We start from the raw sequence: 17586 nt of genomic DNA, 5'->3' as shown, positions 1-17586 counted from the left end.
GTCGGGCAGTTCCTACTTGAACAGTCTTGTTATTATACCATGTACTCATTGATAATGATAACCATTATTAAAATGGTTTTGTGCAAAATATCGATTTTTAGATTACGTGTTTCTCGGAGATAATAGGAGCGACAAATACGGTATTTAGTAGCTCGTATGGTGTATATAGATCCTCAATATCGAATTTCCTTTTAGTATATTCACACTTTGGATGCCACAATTTTGTCCTGAAATATGTCAGTGTTATGTACTTGACTAGTCAGCATTTCGCGGCCTTTGAAAATGCCTATGTTTCACTGTTGAGGGTGGATTTGTTAAAATATTTATACTACAGTAAAAATGTACGGCTTGGGCTGTGCATTCATTACCCAACAGTCAGACAAGACATATATACATATATATATATATATTTCATACATAAATTTTTGTAAGTATTTGCTTTTTTACAGTGTTTGGATTAATTTGATTAGTTCATGCCTTTTCGCATTTCAGGAATTGTTGGTCCACGTACAGCGATAGCTTCGAGTTGCGCTTAGGCAAAGGTGGCGGAGAGCTGGGCGTGTCTACGCAGGTGCCAAGCTTACGAGTTTCGCTAAATGGTATCGGCATTTCGTACTCGATGGGCTGAGCTTCGGTATTTGCAAAGGATTCTTCGAAATAAGTCGATGAGGAGCTAAGGCTACATGAGCTCGGTATCTTTACGCTTGTCGATGCTTCTAATGGCCTGGATGAAGAGAGAATTTTCATTAGTCAATTTTATATAAGTCTTTTGGGGCTCTCACCGTTTGTCTGCCATGCCAAAGGAACTCTTGTGCATATGATCTTTGTGAAAAGAAGGTTTGTTATATTGTGATTCAGCTATGGTGGATACGCAACATGTCTTCTCCGATTCCTTGATGACCATGACATTTTTTGAACCCTCTAAAAGATGTGGGAAGTTCTTAATGCCCAAATACGCAAAAACGGCACCAAATATTGTTGATATGAAAAATATCAGACAAAGCATTCCGATGGTAAACTGTTTATCGCTCTCAGCGATCCAGACGTCATCTGTATCATTATCGGGTCGGGCTATGGGTATATGCAAGGGCTGGCAAAATAATGGCGATATAACAACAACATTTATGGACATCATACAAAATGTGTAGGTATGATTTTCCTTCAGCGCATCAGTTATCAAATAGGGCTCATCATACTTCATGCAATTGTAGTCCCTTTCGGTTGAAGTCGCGAAACTCGTATAGCTGTTCAACTCTTCCGTAAACCAAATAATATTCAAGTTGTCTGATTTAATATATCCACCTATATAGGCGCGTACGCTATAATTTTGCAATAGTTCCAAGTCGAGATCATAAGTAGGAGGCTCAAAAACAAAATATTGATTCTTTTCAACATCTACATCTCGTCTGCTGCGATTATCGGAATACTTAGCCGAGCTTGTTATTGAAATTGCTTGCGAGCAACTCAACTGAACTATTGGACCGTAAATGCTGACATTTTTTACATTATCCTCACCGGAGTGTAACTCTTCGTGTTCCGTGTCTGGCGTTACATCTTGTAGTGCAATATTCCTTAATGCATCTCCAGTTAGAGGGATATTACTTTGCGATTTTATTGGTGCATCGCAGCCGAGCTCCACAGCGTCAAGTTCATCAAAACTTTTGCCATAAAGGCTCAACGGCATCCGGCAATATGGGGTACTTGCAAATAGATTTCTGTTTTCATTATAGAATTGGATAAGTGATCGTAGTTGACAATTGCAGTGCCAGTTGTTGGGCTCAATATCGAATACTCTGCGCCTGTTGCCGATAGCGAGTATATCGGCGTTGATATTGGTTAATAAATTGTGCCTTAAGTCAACTAAAAGCAAATTTTTGGCAATATCTTCAAACGCATCATCTGCGATCGCAGTTATTGAGCCGTGTTTTAAGTAGAGGTAAGTCACGTTCGGAGTTCCACTGAATATTTGTTTACTTAGAGGCCCGCTAAAGGTGTTATGGCTCAAGTCAAGCTCAATCAAATTTCCCAAATATATATTGTCGAAAATATTTGAACTACTTTCGAATGGTATGCCGCAGTTGATCTTCAGGTGTGTCAGTGTCATCTGAACGGGCTGCAAGAAAGTTAGCCCTATGTTGGGAAATTTCAAATCTATATCCAATTTCCTCAAGGCGTACAGACCCAGTAGAGCTCCACTGCTAACTTCATTGAGTTTTAGGTCCAGCCATGTCATATGTGTTACCTTTGCAAACATCGTCGAGCTAAATGCACCGGTTTTTATTTTCATAAATTGGCTTCTGATTAGCGACATTTTTTGCACCGTCAAATTCACATCAATCCAATTATCCTCAATGTAATGCTGCATTTGATCAGATATAACCAAGGAGCTAATTTCTTCACAATTACTTGCATTCATTGCATTAGCTGTCGCTGCGTAAATATTTTCGTTGTTGTAGCACTCGATGCGGCAAGATATTTCGCAACAGCCCTGTTTCGACTCGTCTGTAAGAAGTCTGGAAATAATAGTTAGAAAAACAAAATGCTGCATATATGAAAGAATTATTACCCCAATGAGTCAATCGACATATATGAATTGTCCTCATTTTTCTCAAAGCTGTCTCCCGTACTCTTGTCTTCCAAATCAATAGAATTCCTCTCATTGTTCACCCGACATACGATATATGCAACTATGGCGCATATAAATAATCCGAGACAAAACGTTAGCAAAATCCATGAAAATATTTTCGTGCTCGTATTTGGCTTTTGTGAGCTGAAATAATTTCAAAATGTTATTAAGGTTTGCTAATGATCGGCTTTAAATTAAATACAAACGTATATGAAGAGATAAAAGACGAAAAATTAGGAATTTTCATAAGCCCATTAAAGCGAATAAATTTTATTTATCTGATTTTAATATGCATATTAATTTCTGATAGCCTGTTAAAGAATTGAAAATTGGTTTCACATTAGAAAATTACCTGAGTGGCTCGCGACCTTTGCTGCCTTTTTTGTTTTCTTGGCAATCCTCTGCCATCTTTTCCATCTGCATTTTTGTAATGGGGCTTTTACACAACTGTCACGCATTTGCCAACTGATTAATACTATATTGAGAAAATCGCATTTGCATTTGGTATTGGCTTATCGTTGACCTAAACTGTATATGCTGATAAAGATAATACTTATTCATATTATCATAACTATGATAACTAAATATTCACAAATAATCAAATATTTCTGTATATATATATATCTGTATACATACAAATTTTTGTCCTGACTGACGGACAGAACGAAGCTAAATCTATCTTATAGAGATATGGGTCAAAATTTCCCACCACCAACGGCAAATCTGACGAGGAATTGGCTCAATTGGATCAAGTTTGGCAACTAAATCTGGCAACATTATTCTTGGTCGAAATTTATGTAAAAATAACATCAAAATTTCCGCGTAAGTCTTCTTCGTTCAGGGAGAATTAACAATGAGTTTTTGTATGAAATATTATATTTTCTTAGCTATTTTTACCCATCTCATTGTTTTTATTTTAACAAACCGGCTAAGCCGTATGCCAAATGTATTTAGATACTTTGTGTTCTTTTATTGAGTAGGCTGAGGTCTGTGAAAGATTGGGTTGCGGGAACGCCGGGTAATTTTTAGTTTGTTTATTAAACTTAAGCAATTTATTTAAATTATGGTCTTATAGTGATTAATAAAGCTCCTCATATAACTCAAAGCATTCATATGTATAACTGTTCGGATTTGTGGATATTTTATTTTTTTCTCCGAATGGTGGCACGGATGGTGCGCGTTCCAAGGGGGGTATATTGTACTTATTTGATTCTCCTTGGTATAGTTTCGCCTGTTCCAAATGGCGATAGTATGCTGCATATTCGTTTTTGTTGCTTTCGGATTTTGGGTAACTATTGAATGAAAATTGTTTGCATTAATATAGCACACATATAAAACGGACCTCATTCTCATATACTTACCCTATTGTGTTGTATAGCTCCGTATCAAAACTGCTGGGCAATAGAACCATAATGGAGGATCCCGGCGACGGACGCTGCAAGCGTTTACTTCCGCATAGCCAGGTCGGATGTATCCAGAGAACTCCGTACATTACGAATAGGCCCAAGGTTACGCATAATAGAACACCGACTATTCCAAGACCTACAATCAGCGAGCTGTTTGCCTCAAACCACATTTGCTTTCCGCTACAGGCCATAGTTTGATGCGAGCGACAATTGAATGGCGAGGTCGTATTTTCTTCTATCAACAGGCAAAATACGTACGCGGTGGCGCAGCTTAAATAATTAATTTTAACAGTTGTATCATCTAGTATTTGAAAGGCATCGTTATTAGAAATTTGACCCGTATCTTTTGCATTTGAAAAATATATAATGCTCCAAAACTGAGAGTCCAACTGTGATAGAGTAATGTGCACTGCGCTGTCAGAATCGTCTTCGATTTTAATTAGGGCATCGTAATATACTGTGGTGTTACTTATAGTTTCCTTGGCCGCATTAACGCATATGATACGATCGAATAAAGGAGAATGCTCATCGTCTATGGATTCGGTGGTCCTTAGATCCAATTCGGTTGTTGAGGTATTCCGTGTAGTCGGAGCCGGTGTTGTTGTGCTAAGCGTAGAAGTACTTTTGGTAGTTTTTATTGCAGCTGTGCGCCTTTCTGTTGTTGACGTGGACTCCGTTTTGTCGGTGGTTTCATAGCTATCCGGAAGCTCAGTGCTAATTAAATTTCGCGTTTTTCTGATCAGTTCAAAGCAAGACTTTATATTTGATGAATTTAAAGTATCTAAAGTAGTACAGCTACATTCCCAATTATTATCCGCCAGCTTGAGCGTAATACCACTTTGTATTGAATTGAATATAAGCTGAGAACTTAGTTCGGCAAGCATGTTTCCACTCAAGTCCAAGTAGCGTAGAGCACCAAAGCCAATGTTCAAATCAAAACTTATGCTGCTCAGTCTACAACCAGCCAAAATTAGATACTCCAAGGCAGGCATGTTCTCAAAACTGTTGGCTTCTGCTGATTCTCCGATATTGGTTCCACTCAGATCTAAGACTTTGAGACGTTGATAATCAGCTTTGCCGAAAAAGTATTCAGGCTTGTATATTCTATGATGTGTATATTGCTGATGAATTTTTGCTGAACATAGGGTGTTTGCCAGTGGTAGCATGAATTCTTTACAACGCAATGATTTTCTTCGATTGATCAGTGTGAAGTTAGATAGTTTATTTAGGCCTCGAAATGCCTTGTTACTTATATTTTTGAGCCGCGTATTAGTTAACTCTATTGTTAGAAGACTTCGTAAGCTGCTTTGATCAAAGGCGTCATCAGTAATATATTTCAGAACACAATTGTTTAAAATTAAACTCTGCAATCTGTATGCACCATCAAAAGTATTATTCCGTATTACGGCCCCAGGGAAGTGATAGTTTTTGAGGCGAAGTGTGAAATGATCATTGCAATCCGTTTTATTTTTGGCATGTTTCAAAACCAATTGACTGAAATTATGATTGCAATTAAGGCTTTCTGGCTTGCTGCACTGTGTTTTGCACCATTCGGCATATTGCGAGAATGGCAATTTGTTCAAATCAATTTTTACATGAGATGAAATCGTGCGTGATATTTTGAAATCCTTAAAATCCTGACTTTTCTGCGCCGGTTCACTTGAAAAGTCTACATTGCAAATTATTAAAAGAAGCACAAAGGCAATTGCAGCTGGTTGTATGATGTACTTGAGCCATCGGATTTTGCGTGGTTGATAAAGTTTCTCGGATTGTCTTGTAATTTCCTCATTATTCAAATCGAATGACTTGGATTTAAACATATTCGAAGTGTAAAAATCAATGCTTAAGCGATAACCGTCAACTTTTCAAGTTGTTCTCAGGGCACTAAACAGGATTGTGATTTGTGTGGCTAATTTACCAAATTAGTAACGCCCATTATCAGTTATGGGACCACCTTATTATTCAATTTTATTATGATAACCAAACAGATTAGATTACGCATTGGCAGGAATAGCATGACATGTATATGCTCACAAAGCAGTATATACAGGAAAGGCCAAGCACAACAGAATTCAATTCAAACAAATCACTTTGCTCTGTATAATATAATATTAATCGAAAAAAAGTCAAGTTAACTGGCGTGTGATCACCGAATCAAGCAAGCAGACGTGTTAATATAACTTATAAATTTGTAAGTTTTGAGCATAAATAATCAATTTTCCATATTTTTTTTCTTTTGGGATGGATCAAACAAGCAATGGCTCTGATGATGCTCTGCTTTTCCTAACAACTTGTTGTATGTTTAAGATTTGTCTCACTTTAGTTCTATATTTTTTATTACTCTCTCCTAATAAAAACCTTTGTCCTTAGGTAATTCATAATCAACCAATGGAATACAACAGGTTGTAACCATTGTTATAGACATCTGTTTTGCATAAGAATATAAGATTTACTTTAAACGATCGCTTAGAAACAAGAAATGTGAACGATTATCAGAAACTAGAAAGTAATCGTTACATTTTATTTATTTAAAATTGGCGCTCAGAAAATTATTCAAATTAAAATGAAAAATAACCCAATTTTATGTCTGTTTTAGGTATCCCCCTAGGGTAATTTAATACACATCGATATTTTTACATCGGCTGGTGATACCAAGAAACATCGGCAAACATCGAAGAAAGTATCGATAGTTCGATGGTTTCCCATCACTGTTATTGTCTAGATTGTAGTCGAAAAAAGTAAACATTTTTGTAAAGGCGATCCCAGCGAATATAAAAGTAAATATTAATATATTGATATTAAAACCCTATAGATTTATGAATAATTTATATATAGACGTCAAATTTACGTATGTTTGAACAAGAGCAGCTAACACGAAAGGTTCAGCGCCATGCAGTGAAATACAACAATAATAGATACATATGTACGGGTTGGAATAATTGAGATTTATAAATGAACTCTTAATGGTGAGTTAGGGTGAGGTATCAATCAATTACAGCAAGATGTGATGTGCACAAATTCGAAGTGCAAGCAATCCATGCTTGTGGCAGCTATTTATATGGGATTCGATACTGCCTTTCCAACTGTATAGGGCTTTTGTAAGAAGCCTTTCAATTTATAGACCTGATCCTGAAAAGGAAATGCGTGAAGATTTAAGGATTTTTTAACACTGGGTGTTAACAAAACGTAAACAAGTAACAAGTAACCAATAGACCCCTTTATCCTATTAGAGGAGCATTGTAGTTGTTTGGGTCCATTCTCAGAGGGCGTCATGAGTAGTGAACCGGACATACTGATTATCGCAGTCGTTATCCCTTGTTGAACCTGGCAGTCTTCAATAGTGGCAAAAAATTGCGTACTTGCGGACAGACGAACAGTGTTGATTAATCAATAAATATTGAGTGTGACCACGATTGATGGTTAAATTGAGTGAGACAGGAAAATGTTGGGGTTACTTGCTGATTTCATTCTTAATTTTAATTAATTTATTATACATCTACATACATTACACTATAGTCTATAAATGCCTGTGTTAACATTGCATTCAAATGGAACACATTATAACATAAATATATATTTTAATATATTTTCATAAATTCTTTTTATTTATTTTTTTTTTTAGCATTAAAATGTCCACAAATCAGTGGTTACACGGCTATTTTGCAAAACTAAATCCGTTGGCTGAAAAAATAGCCTTTGATATGAGCGAAGTGATATCGGCTTATGATCATGTGTGGCTTACATTAACTCCAGCTCAGCAAGATAATATACTTAATGACACTATTATAAAACCAGAAATAACAATAAGGTATTATAATAAGCCGACTTCTAATTCACAGTCTCGCAAAGAAGAATCCTCCAGATTGAGCGTACAAAACACAAAAAAAGGTTCAAAATGCCAGGAGCATGATATTATATATACGTATGACAGACTATATATATGCACATTTATTCATCAAAATGTGGGCTTCAAGATACTCCACGATGAGCACATTGGAGACTATCGTGATGAACATTCATTTCCATTCAGTTATAAAACCAAATCGCAACTGAATCTATCAGAAATTGGAACAAGTTTTAGCATTCCAGATGCTAGCATTCACGTGAGCCCCAAAAAAATACCACCAATTAAGAAGAAATCTTTAAGCGAACCTGAACCAGATCAGGAAAAACAAATAATATTATTAGAGGAGGAGCCAAAGCGAAGCAATTCAAATAATTGCACTAAAGCGATAAATGTAATCGCTGATGAGAAGTTTAATCTCTTATCCAATTTCGGATCGAAAAACACTCTGCTAAGCATATCGTCTGATTCGAATGATTTTGAAAACGACTCCAAGGAGCAACATTCTGAGAACAGTAAACTATTGCCAGAAAAAGTCCAAATGCCCAAAGGTTTCGATTTTTTAAGCAACTGGTAGCCTACTTGATTAAGTATGCGTAATAATATGCATGTCTTTACCAAAAAAAACAACCACATCATTTGATACAAAAAAAAGTCTGCTCAAACATAAAACCAGAAGAATTCTAAAAATAATAAAATTATAAACAAACTACATTTAAACTAAAATTATTTAAATAAACTTTCGGATTATACTATTTCCAAAATTGTAAATATTCATAACTCTTATGATCAGAGAGGTTTATCTAGCTCAGCATCATTATCCTCGACTTGAACTCTAAAGTTTTACAAGCTAGAATTACCAAATGTGGACATGTGGATACCATAAAATCAATTATCTTATGCATGTTCTTTTTTGGTTGTGAATTTTGAGTGTATTTTCTGCGGTGTATGTCTAGACTAGAGAACGAGGCACATCCAAATTCATAGTCGGATCTATGATCTATATATGTTATACCCTAGAGAGTATTATTATTTTGTCATGAAATGTGTAACGCATTAAGAGAGACATCAGCTTCAGGAATCACACTTTTGATTGCTTAACTGATTTATAGTTAATAATGAATTAATTAAAACCTTGAACAAACGTACATTGCCATTAATATTTTTACAAGTTTTTGTTTGAACTAAAGTCGATTTTTATTAAATATTCCGTTTCAAATGTATTGTATCTTAAAAGAAATCATTGCTAATTTAATTAGCTAGATGAGTGTGTACAATTATAGAATTTGGCAATGTTTTCTCTTAGTCCCACATTGCTATGAAATCCGCTAGATTATTGCCCCACAGCACGTGAGTTGAAACGTGTTCTTCCGAAACGGAATGATTGCAACTGTATTTATTTTTAAATACGCCTAAAAATATATTCATAGCATACGCGGCCAAACGGCACACAGCCAAAGTATTTGAACCCCTTATATATGACATTATAATTGTTTCAATATGTTTGTCAAAGCAGATCCGAGTACCTATGTATACAACTTACATTTGAATAATTTTGCAAAATAAATAATAAGCAAATACATTATTTTTTTTTTTTTTTATTTTAATTTTGTTGCAAACAATACTCGTACATTTTCATGTGTTCATGTTAATCGCCTTATTGTTCATTATATAAGGTTATTGGACTGCGTTTATTATAAATTAAATTGAATTGAAATAATCCGTGTCGGAGTACGCAAACGAATGTGCTTTTACTCTCCTCATTCTATTACAATAGAGATACTAGCTACGAATTTGTAGTCTTATAGTCGCTTGTGGTTTCTTCAACCGATTCGCATGTTACAAAATGAGCATAGCTAGGTCACATTTGTCAGAAAACTATAATTTAAATAGAACTAGTGTAGTGGCTTGCTCTTGACCACAAAACGTTGCACATTCGCCACTAATAAAATGGTTTTACAGTTGTTTATTCGCAATGCATGCATTTCAGTTTTACCTTTTCCACCCATTTTCCGCCTGTGGAAAATTATATTAAATTTTCAAATGAATCTCTAATATATGCTGAACTTACCTTATGTAATGCTAAGACGGGAGAAGCTCCATTCATTTCTATTTGGTGGAAAATTCACATCCAAGGATCTTCATGAAAAGTCATTTGAGACGTGGTTCGTAGAGTTCGTAGAATCCAAGCTTCCTATGAGAAATATGCGAGAATACTATCCGATCAACTACAAAATTGTTTTAAAAGGTTTTTCCAAAAATTGATTTCTCACTTCTTTGATTTTGAACTCGCAGACACTTTGTCCTAATGGAAAAACTCGGAGTAAAGACAGCAGCACATACACACAGTATATCATGCAATACTATCACAATTAAAATTCAATTTATTTCATTGGAAAAGGACACTCATATAAATTTTTTAACCGTGGCCAACGTGTTCTTAAACCGATCTTGTTATTCGTAAGCGAAACTATTTGATTTTATTGTCCTATTTCGTATATGCCCAAAAAGATTTGCCGTGTATCAATTTCAGGATAGCTCCCCAAGTTCGCCAACATATTTGAAAGAAAGCTAGAATGTTTATAGAAACTCCAAGCAAGGCATCCCGACCCAAACTCTTCCGTGTGTTGATTAATTTATAGAGAGATATGGTCGGATATGTAAAAAGTTTCAAATGTAAACACAATTGAAGAGGATTAAAAGTTAGTGGGACATTTTGTAAAGCAAACTTTGAGGCATCTAATCGTTAGCCTTGTCTGCACTTCCTTATGACGATTTTCTTGTGACGATTTATAGTGGTTTTTCAACGTCGACATCGCAAAACGTTTTTCACGCCATTTTCCTCGTAGCCAAATCAATTCGGCTTTACTTACTTGTGTTTGCACTTACGAGTGTTCATGTGTACGTAGACATTTTACTCATATGTATCTGCGTACATATCCATAAATATCCATACACATATATGAACATCAGCATGCATGCGAACGTTGACGTGCAGTCCGATTTATGAATGTTTCCGTTCGTGTGCCTCCATCATCGTTTTGACTTGGTCCAGTTAGTTCAGTTCTGTCATTTCGATCAAACATAGACATTTTCGCGTTCCGAATTTATTTCTGAAGGACCATATCGACACTCCAGAAATATATAAAACACCAATTTCAAAATGGGAAACGCAACTATGGTTAGTACATAGAAAAACTAATTATGTTTGCCATTTATATTTTAAAAAAATATAAAAAAAAACGGATAATTTGTTTTGTGCAAGTGTACGTTCAGGTGTGTGGCCATATAGTGTAGTATATCTTCCTGATCAGGTCGATAAGCTGAGTCGATTTAGAATTGTGTCTCTGGCACATTTCATAGGTAGAACCTTCAGGTTTGGTATACAAATAAATATATATATATAAAGCGTATAAGGATTTGGTATCAATAGCCGGTCGATCGTCTGTCTGTTTGCCAAAAACTTGACATTATATGCTCAGGGTGTATTCCAGGCATATCTAGGAATATATTATCAATTAAACGTTGGACTGCTCTAATTATGAAGTTTAAGCATAGGCACAGAAGGGCACGGAGGGCATAATTTCTAGGTGGGACGACTTCTGCTTCACATGTTACTCGTATGGGAACTCTTCTGTGATTATGGAGCCTCTCATTGTACCGAGCAACGTGTCGGTTGATTTTCTCCATACCTTACTCAGAATCTCTCAGCCGTTCCACAATGAGATGAATTGTAAGACTTCGGCAACCAGCTCAGCCTTCCATTTTTGGGTCTACACGCTGCAGAAAATCTCCGGATATGTTTGTTAGTTAGCTTTTTGCGAAAACCTGCTTGGACTCTACGTTTCAAGATATTTTTAAGATATTCAAGGTAGAACGGCGGAAAATAGTCTACAATTGTTCAGCGATTTTTTAGCAAATGTTACTGCAATAGCCTGTACTGGGAATCGCTTGAATCGAGCAGATTAACTTGTTTTTCGTTTAACCTAAGTAATTAACTAATGCGGTTTTTAGATCTTTTGTGTGCAGTTAAGCTGTGTGTACGAAGAAAATAAACGCTTCCGTTTTGAGCGCAAGTTTTTCGCAGCTATTGAGAAATGAAACTTGTAACTAAGGCAAACTTTAACTGTTGCGAAAACTGTTGAGTCTGTATATGCCACATTCTTCAAGCTAAAGTTAATAAATATTCACATTTATTAAAACTCTGTAGTCATAGAAAATTCGATAGATCTTCATTTAGCCGTATGATAGGGGATTTTCAGCCAAAGAGTGAGCAATCCAACAATTAAAAAGAAGATCGATGAAAACATTTCATGTTGTATAAAATTCGTGTAAGCTGTAATAATATTTTTTGAATTGTAGCGCGGCATATTAAGCATTTATTTATGTGGCAAACTACACACATGTATTTGCGAAATGCATCAACACATTCTTAGTTATAAATAAATTATGGGAAAGAGGGGATTATGAAAAGTAGACATGCCCCTACATACGAAATTCCTGATATGTGCAAAGCTACGCAACATCATGACAAGCGCAAATGGAAATTTTTTCGGTTTAAATTATAGTATGTTGCTCATCTTTCTATTCATTCAGGTAAATCAACTAGAACTTTTAGTGTATGTTGCTTCGCATTACCTGCACAGCCGATGCAGACATCGCGCGGGGCTGCCCACCTTTGCAACAAAAAAAAAAACTTTTCGCGATTGCGCCGTGGGCCAAATTATTCCTTCACTCTCATCCAAACAGAAAACGCAGGAGGTTTTTGTTATTAGTGGCAGTGACAGTTTAGCTGCAGCACTTCAAGACACGAGTTTGTTGAATATTCTCACGGCGCTGACGGTGGAAGTGCTCCAAGAAAACAGAACCTTCTGTCTCATTACTTCTTGAATTTTGCTAATCCTTTGGCTAGACTGTGCGTGTGTGTGTCGCTGGGAATTTAATTCCTTCACAAAAGATCGTTTCACTGCAAGCCGTACTCATCAAATATCTGAGATCATGTGTGTAAGTGAACACCTCAAGGAATAAACACTTAGAAAAATCATATGTAACTGGCTTAAAACTAAAATCAAAAAAGAGTCGCTTTCTTCGGCATGCCGTAGAATTGAAATATGAGCCAAATATTATCAAAAGAGGCAAATGTTATCACATAAAGTAGGATTGTTAACCGATTCTGCAAGAACAAATAAACGACATAGTTTTCCGGTATCGCAAAATATATTAATACAAATTTAAAATAACGAATAGATCTTATTTTGAAGTGTTCGTTTCAAAGAATTAATTGTCTACAAATTATTCATATGGCAGCTATGTAATATCGTGATCCGATACGCCCAATTTCTGTAACAAAAAGAGAGGGAATTTGATAGTCTCTCCTATCCACTACAGAGTTCATGTCGAAACCAGAAAGAACTGTATCTTATGGATATATGAGGAAAATAGTTAAGCACATGATTAAAACATTGGATAATTCAAGTAAAATCTATAAAAGTCAAGCTCGATCAAGATATTTTGTTAACAAAAACCGGATTTTCGACCAATCGTTCCAATGGCAGCGATATAACTTATCCGACCTATTCGAGTCTGTATCATGTATTATGGTAAAAAGATTAGTTTGCCTGGAAACAAAATGCTGGTATGGATGTATCGACTCGGCGGCTAATGCTGATCAAGAATTCATATGCTTTATAGGGTTGGAGATGTCTTTGGCTTACACATTTCATGACAAAATTGAACAACCTCTTAGAATACTCTATACAAAAGTAAAATATTGTCGAATTATGATTGATTAATTTTGACAAACTATTAGGCTATAGAAAAATTAAATCACTTCATTAATAATATTGAACTACTTACTAATAGATTGAAATAACTTTTGCCGTACTTACAATGAAAAGACTTTATAATTTGAAGTAAAGTCCATTAAACCTGGGAGAATATATATATTTAACTTCTAAATCAGAAAGTTTCTAAGCTTAATTTAGAACTAGCAACCGTCGAAACGTGTTTTTGTATGTTTTTATACCCGGAACTCATTGAATATTGAAATTTGGAAAGTAGACCCTCCTAGTGCCCGCATGAGGCGAGTTTGTTTCTGATTATCGAAAACTTGCCACATTTTTTAAGTAATTGATGAAAATCAATATCGAAATGCTGTTCATTAAGCAAATATTTTAGGTTATATAATATAGATAAAGTATCTTTCATTTTATACACACAATTATAATATTTAATGCTTAAGTTTGTCTGGATCATGTGTTACACAATTCATTATATCATCTAAATATACAGCCAGGTTAGAAATATCTTCAAATTTTAAGAGGCAATTTCGTTAACTTTTTCTAAACTTCATTTCTTTACAGGACGAACTAACAAAGGAACAAACTGCACGTAAGTAGATTGGCAGCTGCGATCTTGTTTTTGTTATATTTATTAATTTTTCTTAAATTGTTTTGCTCTGATCCGCAGTGCTGCGCAATGCGTTTAACGCATTCGACCCGGAAAAAAATGGATACATTAACACGGCTATGGTTGGCACCATCCTCAGCATGTTGGGCCATCAGCTGGACGATGCCACGTTAGCCGAAATCATTGCCGAGGTCGACGAGGATGGCTCGGGGCAAATTGAGTTTGAGGAATTCACGACCCTGGCAGCACGCTTCCTGGTTGAGGAAGATGCCGAGGCAATGATGGCCGAATTGAAGGAGGCCTTTCGACTATACGACAAGGAGGGCAATGGCTATATAACAACCGGAGTTTTGCGTGAAATTCTCCGTGAGCTGGATGACAAGCTGACAAACGACGACTTGGACATGATGATTGAGGAAATTGATTCCGATGGCTCGGGCACTGTTGACTTTGATGGTAAGCTTCAAGCGAACACACTTGGAATTTGTCAACAATATCTTTTCATTTCTTATTTTCAGAATTTATGGAAGTTATGACGGGCGGCGATGATTAAACTCTTCTAATTACCGGATGCCATTTATATAATATTATATTGGTAAACTAAAAGAAATAGAAAGAATAGTAGACGGAATTTCAAAAATATTCTTGGAGTAATACACTTGAACGCCATTTCGAATTATCTGTTAATGTATTTAATATATTTTGATTTTGGTGACCGTGATGCATCAAGTTTAATACTCAATCATTAAAAATTGTACTTTGCCCGAATTTATTAAGTTTAAAATTAAATAAACGGACGTGTAAAAAATATGGAATAAATGCATAGAACAATTTTATTCTAAGACTCGGCAAGGCTACAAAAATTAGTATTATTTTTTTTATAAACGCAAAATCTAAACCACTTTTGGGCTCTTTAGATCTCCAAGTGGAATATCGTCTTATTTTATACTACTAGTAATAAAAATGCAAATATTGTAATATAATTAACAAAATGTGCCTTTTAGTCTGCCGATAAAACTTTAATAGCACAAATCAAATAAACTGTTGAGCCCAAAAATAATTACATTTATACTCAACAGGTTACTAAACACATTTTGTCCTTAAACATCCATCCGTAAGTCTCTGCGTATTAATATAATTGGTATTAACATATAACTATTTGGATGCCCGGGTAATTTAGTCAAGTACATACATACATTTCTGATCTATCCCTTATAAGCCCATTGAAAATGGGCGTGTAATGATACTATACAAATGTATGCAACAGGCAGAAGAAGGCAGCTCCGACCACATAAAGTATATATATTCTTGATCAGCATTAATAGTCAAGTCGATCTAGCCATGCAAAGCGTCGTTCTCTGAATCTATAAGAGAAAAAAACTTAAGGCTTTTAATGTTGATTCTTCGACTCTGGCCCGTTTCCAAGGAATGAATTGAAATCGATATCAATATCTTTGTATCTTCTAGTATAGTATAGATAGATCATGTATAGACAGTAGATAGATCATGTTGAAATATATATTATATACAAAATAATGCCAAATCGATTGAATTGACATGTGTGTATGTAATTATGTATGTGTGGGCGTGTGTGTGTCTATGCAATTGAATTACCTTCTATACCAATAGCAGACGAATTTTCTTGTTGCGCGGCAAATTTAAATTAAAAAATGTATATATTAAAGCTACCATGCTCCTCGATTCTTAAAAATATAAGTATTGAGCAGGAGCACGCTTCACCTATGAATGACGATCAGGTCGAGCACGGAAAAGCATGGCAGAAGGAACACCAAGGGGCGGAGCAGGAGGCACATGTTTTATGTAAGCATGTATGAATGTATGCATGTATGAATGTATGCATGTATGCATGCACGAATGTATGCATGTTTGCATGCACAAGTGTATGCATGTATGCATATATGTAAATATGTATGTATATATGTAAGTAAACGTTTTTCGAGATTTGTCTACATATGTTGGTGGAATTTACAGAGAAAATTTCAACTTCTCAGCTCTTAATAAGTCTGTCAGCCCGGACAAACTGTTTGGACAAAACTTAAAACTTCCCAAAAACCATTTATCCGCATTTCAACCGAACCGAAGAACCGAATTTTTAGAAAAATCCTTGAAAATTTACTTAAGTCTTTTGAAATTCATTTCAGCCAATTCCATCAAGGAGGGATGGGAAAAAGAGTTTGAGCTCGATTGGATGGTAAACTAAAAATAATTTTGATGGTCATGATTGCATTTTCAATATTTGCATGCATTTCTTTTTGATTTTGAAGCAAGCCTGCGACTTGCCTTATTTTGAGGATTCGATTAATATAAACGTTTAAAGTATACTCATGTTGCATTTATCTGCTACAAAAACAAGATTGCTTTTCGGTCAAATTTTTTTCATATAAAGCAAGTTTATTTAGTTTTTAGTAAGCTGCTTTCCAAAATTTGAATACTTAAAAGCACTACAGTCACCATTTCTTCCAAAGTCGACTTTATTTACAGACAAAATGGCCGTAAGATTCAACTTTTGCTTTCTGATCAGCTTGTTAAGTTTGTAATATAATTATTTCATTGGGTTCAATGTTTTTGTGCAAATTCATGTAACAGGCAGAAGAAAGGTTGTCCGACCCTCCATAAATAGTCATGTCGATCTAGTCATGTCCGTCTGTCCGTCCGTCCGTCCGTCCGTATATATGAACACAAGGATCTCAGAGCCTATATAAGCTGGAATGTAGATCCTCCTAATGGCTGCGTGATAACTTGCCACGCTTAAAAGTAATTGTGTTTTTTGAGCAAATCTTAGAACAAGAATCCCCAAACTTGTTGCTTCTAGAATTGTATATATATATATATCAAGTTTTGTTTTGATTAAATCAGCATCTTCCCGCTAGCAATCCATAGCTATACATTAAGTAAATAAACCAATTGGTATTGCCCGTCAATTAAAGAACCCTCCATTTTAATGCAATTGTCTTTTTGTGAATGGAATTTCCCGCAAGCCCGTCTTAACGCGCCTTCTACTTAGCTCTCGCGGCTTGAGCTGTGCGCCATTCAATAGGTCAATCTAGAGATATGGTTTTATGCTTGGGAGATACTTATAACAAGTAATATAAAATTTAAATAAAATGCCTTTCTTTTGATCTGTCTTATCATATTTATTGGCCATTTTTTAACGCTCAGCCAGACTTGTCAGCCTTTGGCCAGCAGCGCGCAGAGATGCGTTCGCAGGCATGCGTAATGCGGCTTCTATGTTATTTTATGGCTTGCATGCATATTTGCTCGGCATCGATTGGTGCTGACGA

General features: G+C 35.6%; 4 protein-coding genes across 6 annotated transcripts; 2 read left to right on the top strand and 2 right to left on the bottom strand.

Annotated features, from left to right (window-relative positions):
- Positions 1 to 439: 439 nt before the first annotated feature.
- Positions 440 to 2142, bottom strand: LOC6626109 (uncharacterized). Its single transcript, XM_032436607.2, has 2 exons — positions 783 to 2142; positions 440 to 724 (listed from the first exon to the last, which is right to left on the bottom strand). Exons 1-2 carry the CDS (start codon positions 2102 to 2104, stop codon positions 472 to 474), a joined length of 1575 nt encoding a protein of 524 aa, XP_032292498.1. The 5' UTR covers positions 2105 to 2142; the 3' UTR covers positions 440 to 471.
- Positions 2143 to 3704: 1562 nt separating this feature from the next.
- On the bottom strand, positions 3705 to 5931 carry LOC6626110 (uncharacterized). The gene is made up of 2 exons (XM_002049987.3): positions 3988 to 5931; positions 3705 to 3918 (listed from the first exon to the last, which is right to left on the bottom strand). Exons 1-2 carry the CDS (start codon positions 5850 to 5852, stop codon positions 3705 to 3707), a joined length of 2079 nt encoding a protein of 692 aa, XP_002050023.1. The 5' UTR covers positions 5853 to 5931.
- Positions 5932 to 6725: 794 nt separating this feature from the next.
- On the top strand, positions 6726 to 9461 carry LOC26530510 (uncharacterized protein C1orf198 homolog). 2 transcript variants are annotated; one of them, XM_015174728.3, is made up of 2 exons: positions 6726 to 6809; positions 7655 to 9461. In XM_015174728.3, exon 2 carries the CDS (start codon positions 7662 to 7664, stop codon positions 8451 to 8453), a length of 792 nt encoding a protein of 263 aa, XP_015030214.1. In that variant the 5' UTR covers positions 6726 to 6809; positions 7655 to 7661; the 3' UTR covers positions 8454 to 9461. The 2 variants fall into 2 exon arrangements, with proteins under 2 accessions (XP_015030214.1, XP_015030213.1); XM_015174727.3 differs by lacking the exon at positions 6726 to 6809 and adding an exon at positions 6890 to 6998.
- A 1445-nt stretch (positions 9462 to 10906) lies between these two features.
- Positions 10907 to 15389, top strand: TpnC41C (Troponin C at 41C). 2 transcript variants are annotated; one of them, XM_002049988.4, is made up of 4 exons: positions 10907 to 11057; positions 14239 to 14266; positions 14345 to 14740; positions 14803 to 15389. In XM_002049988.4, exons 1-4 carry the CDS (start codon positions 11040 to 11042, stop codon positions 14835 to 14837), a joined length of 477 nt encoding a protein of 158 aa, XP_002050024.1. In that variant the 5' UTR covers positions 10907 to 11039; the 3' UTR covers positions 14838 to 15389. The 2 variants fall into 2 exon arrangements, with proteins under 2 accessions (XP_002050024.1, XP_015029889.1); XM_015174403.3 differs by lacking the exon at positions 10907 to 11057 and adding an exon at positions 12625 to 12880.
- Positions 15390 to 17586: the final 2197 nt, after the last annotated feature.

The sequence above is a fragment of the Drosophila virilis genome, chromosome 5 (assembly GCF_030788295.1).
Source record: "Drosophila virilis strain 15010-1051.87 chromosome 5, Dvir_AGI_RSII-ME, whole genome shotgun sequence".
Lineage (NCBI taxonomy): Eukaryota > Metazoa > Arthropoda > Insecta > Diptera > Drosophilidae > Drosophila > Drosophila virilis.
The sequence above is the reverse complement of the archived record's forward strand: the minus strand, read 5'-3'. Positions and strand labels throughout refer to the sequence as shown.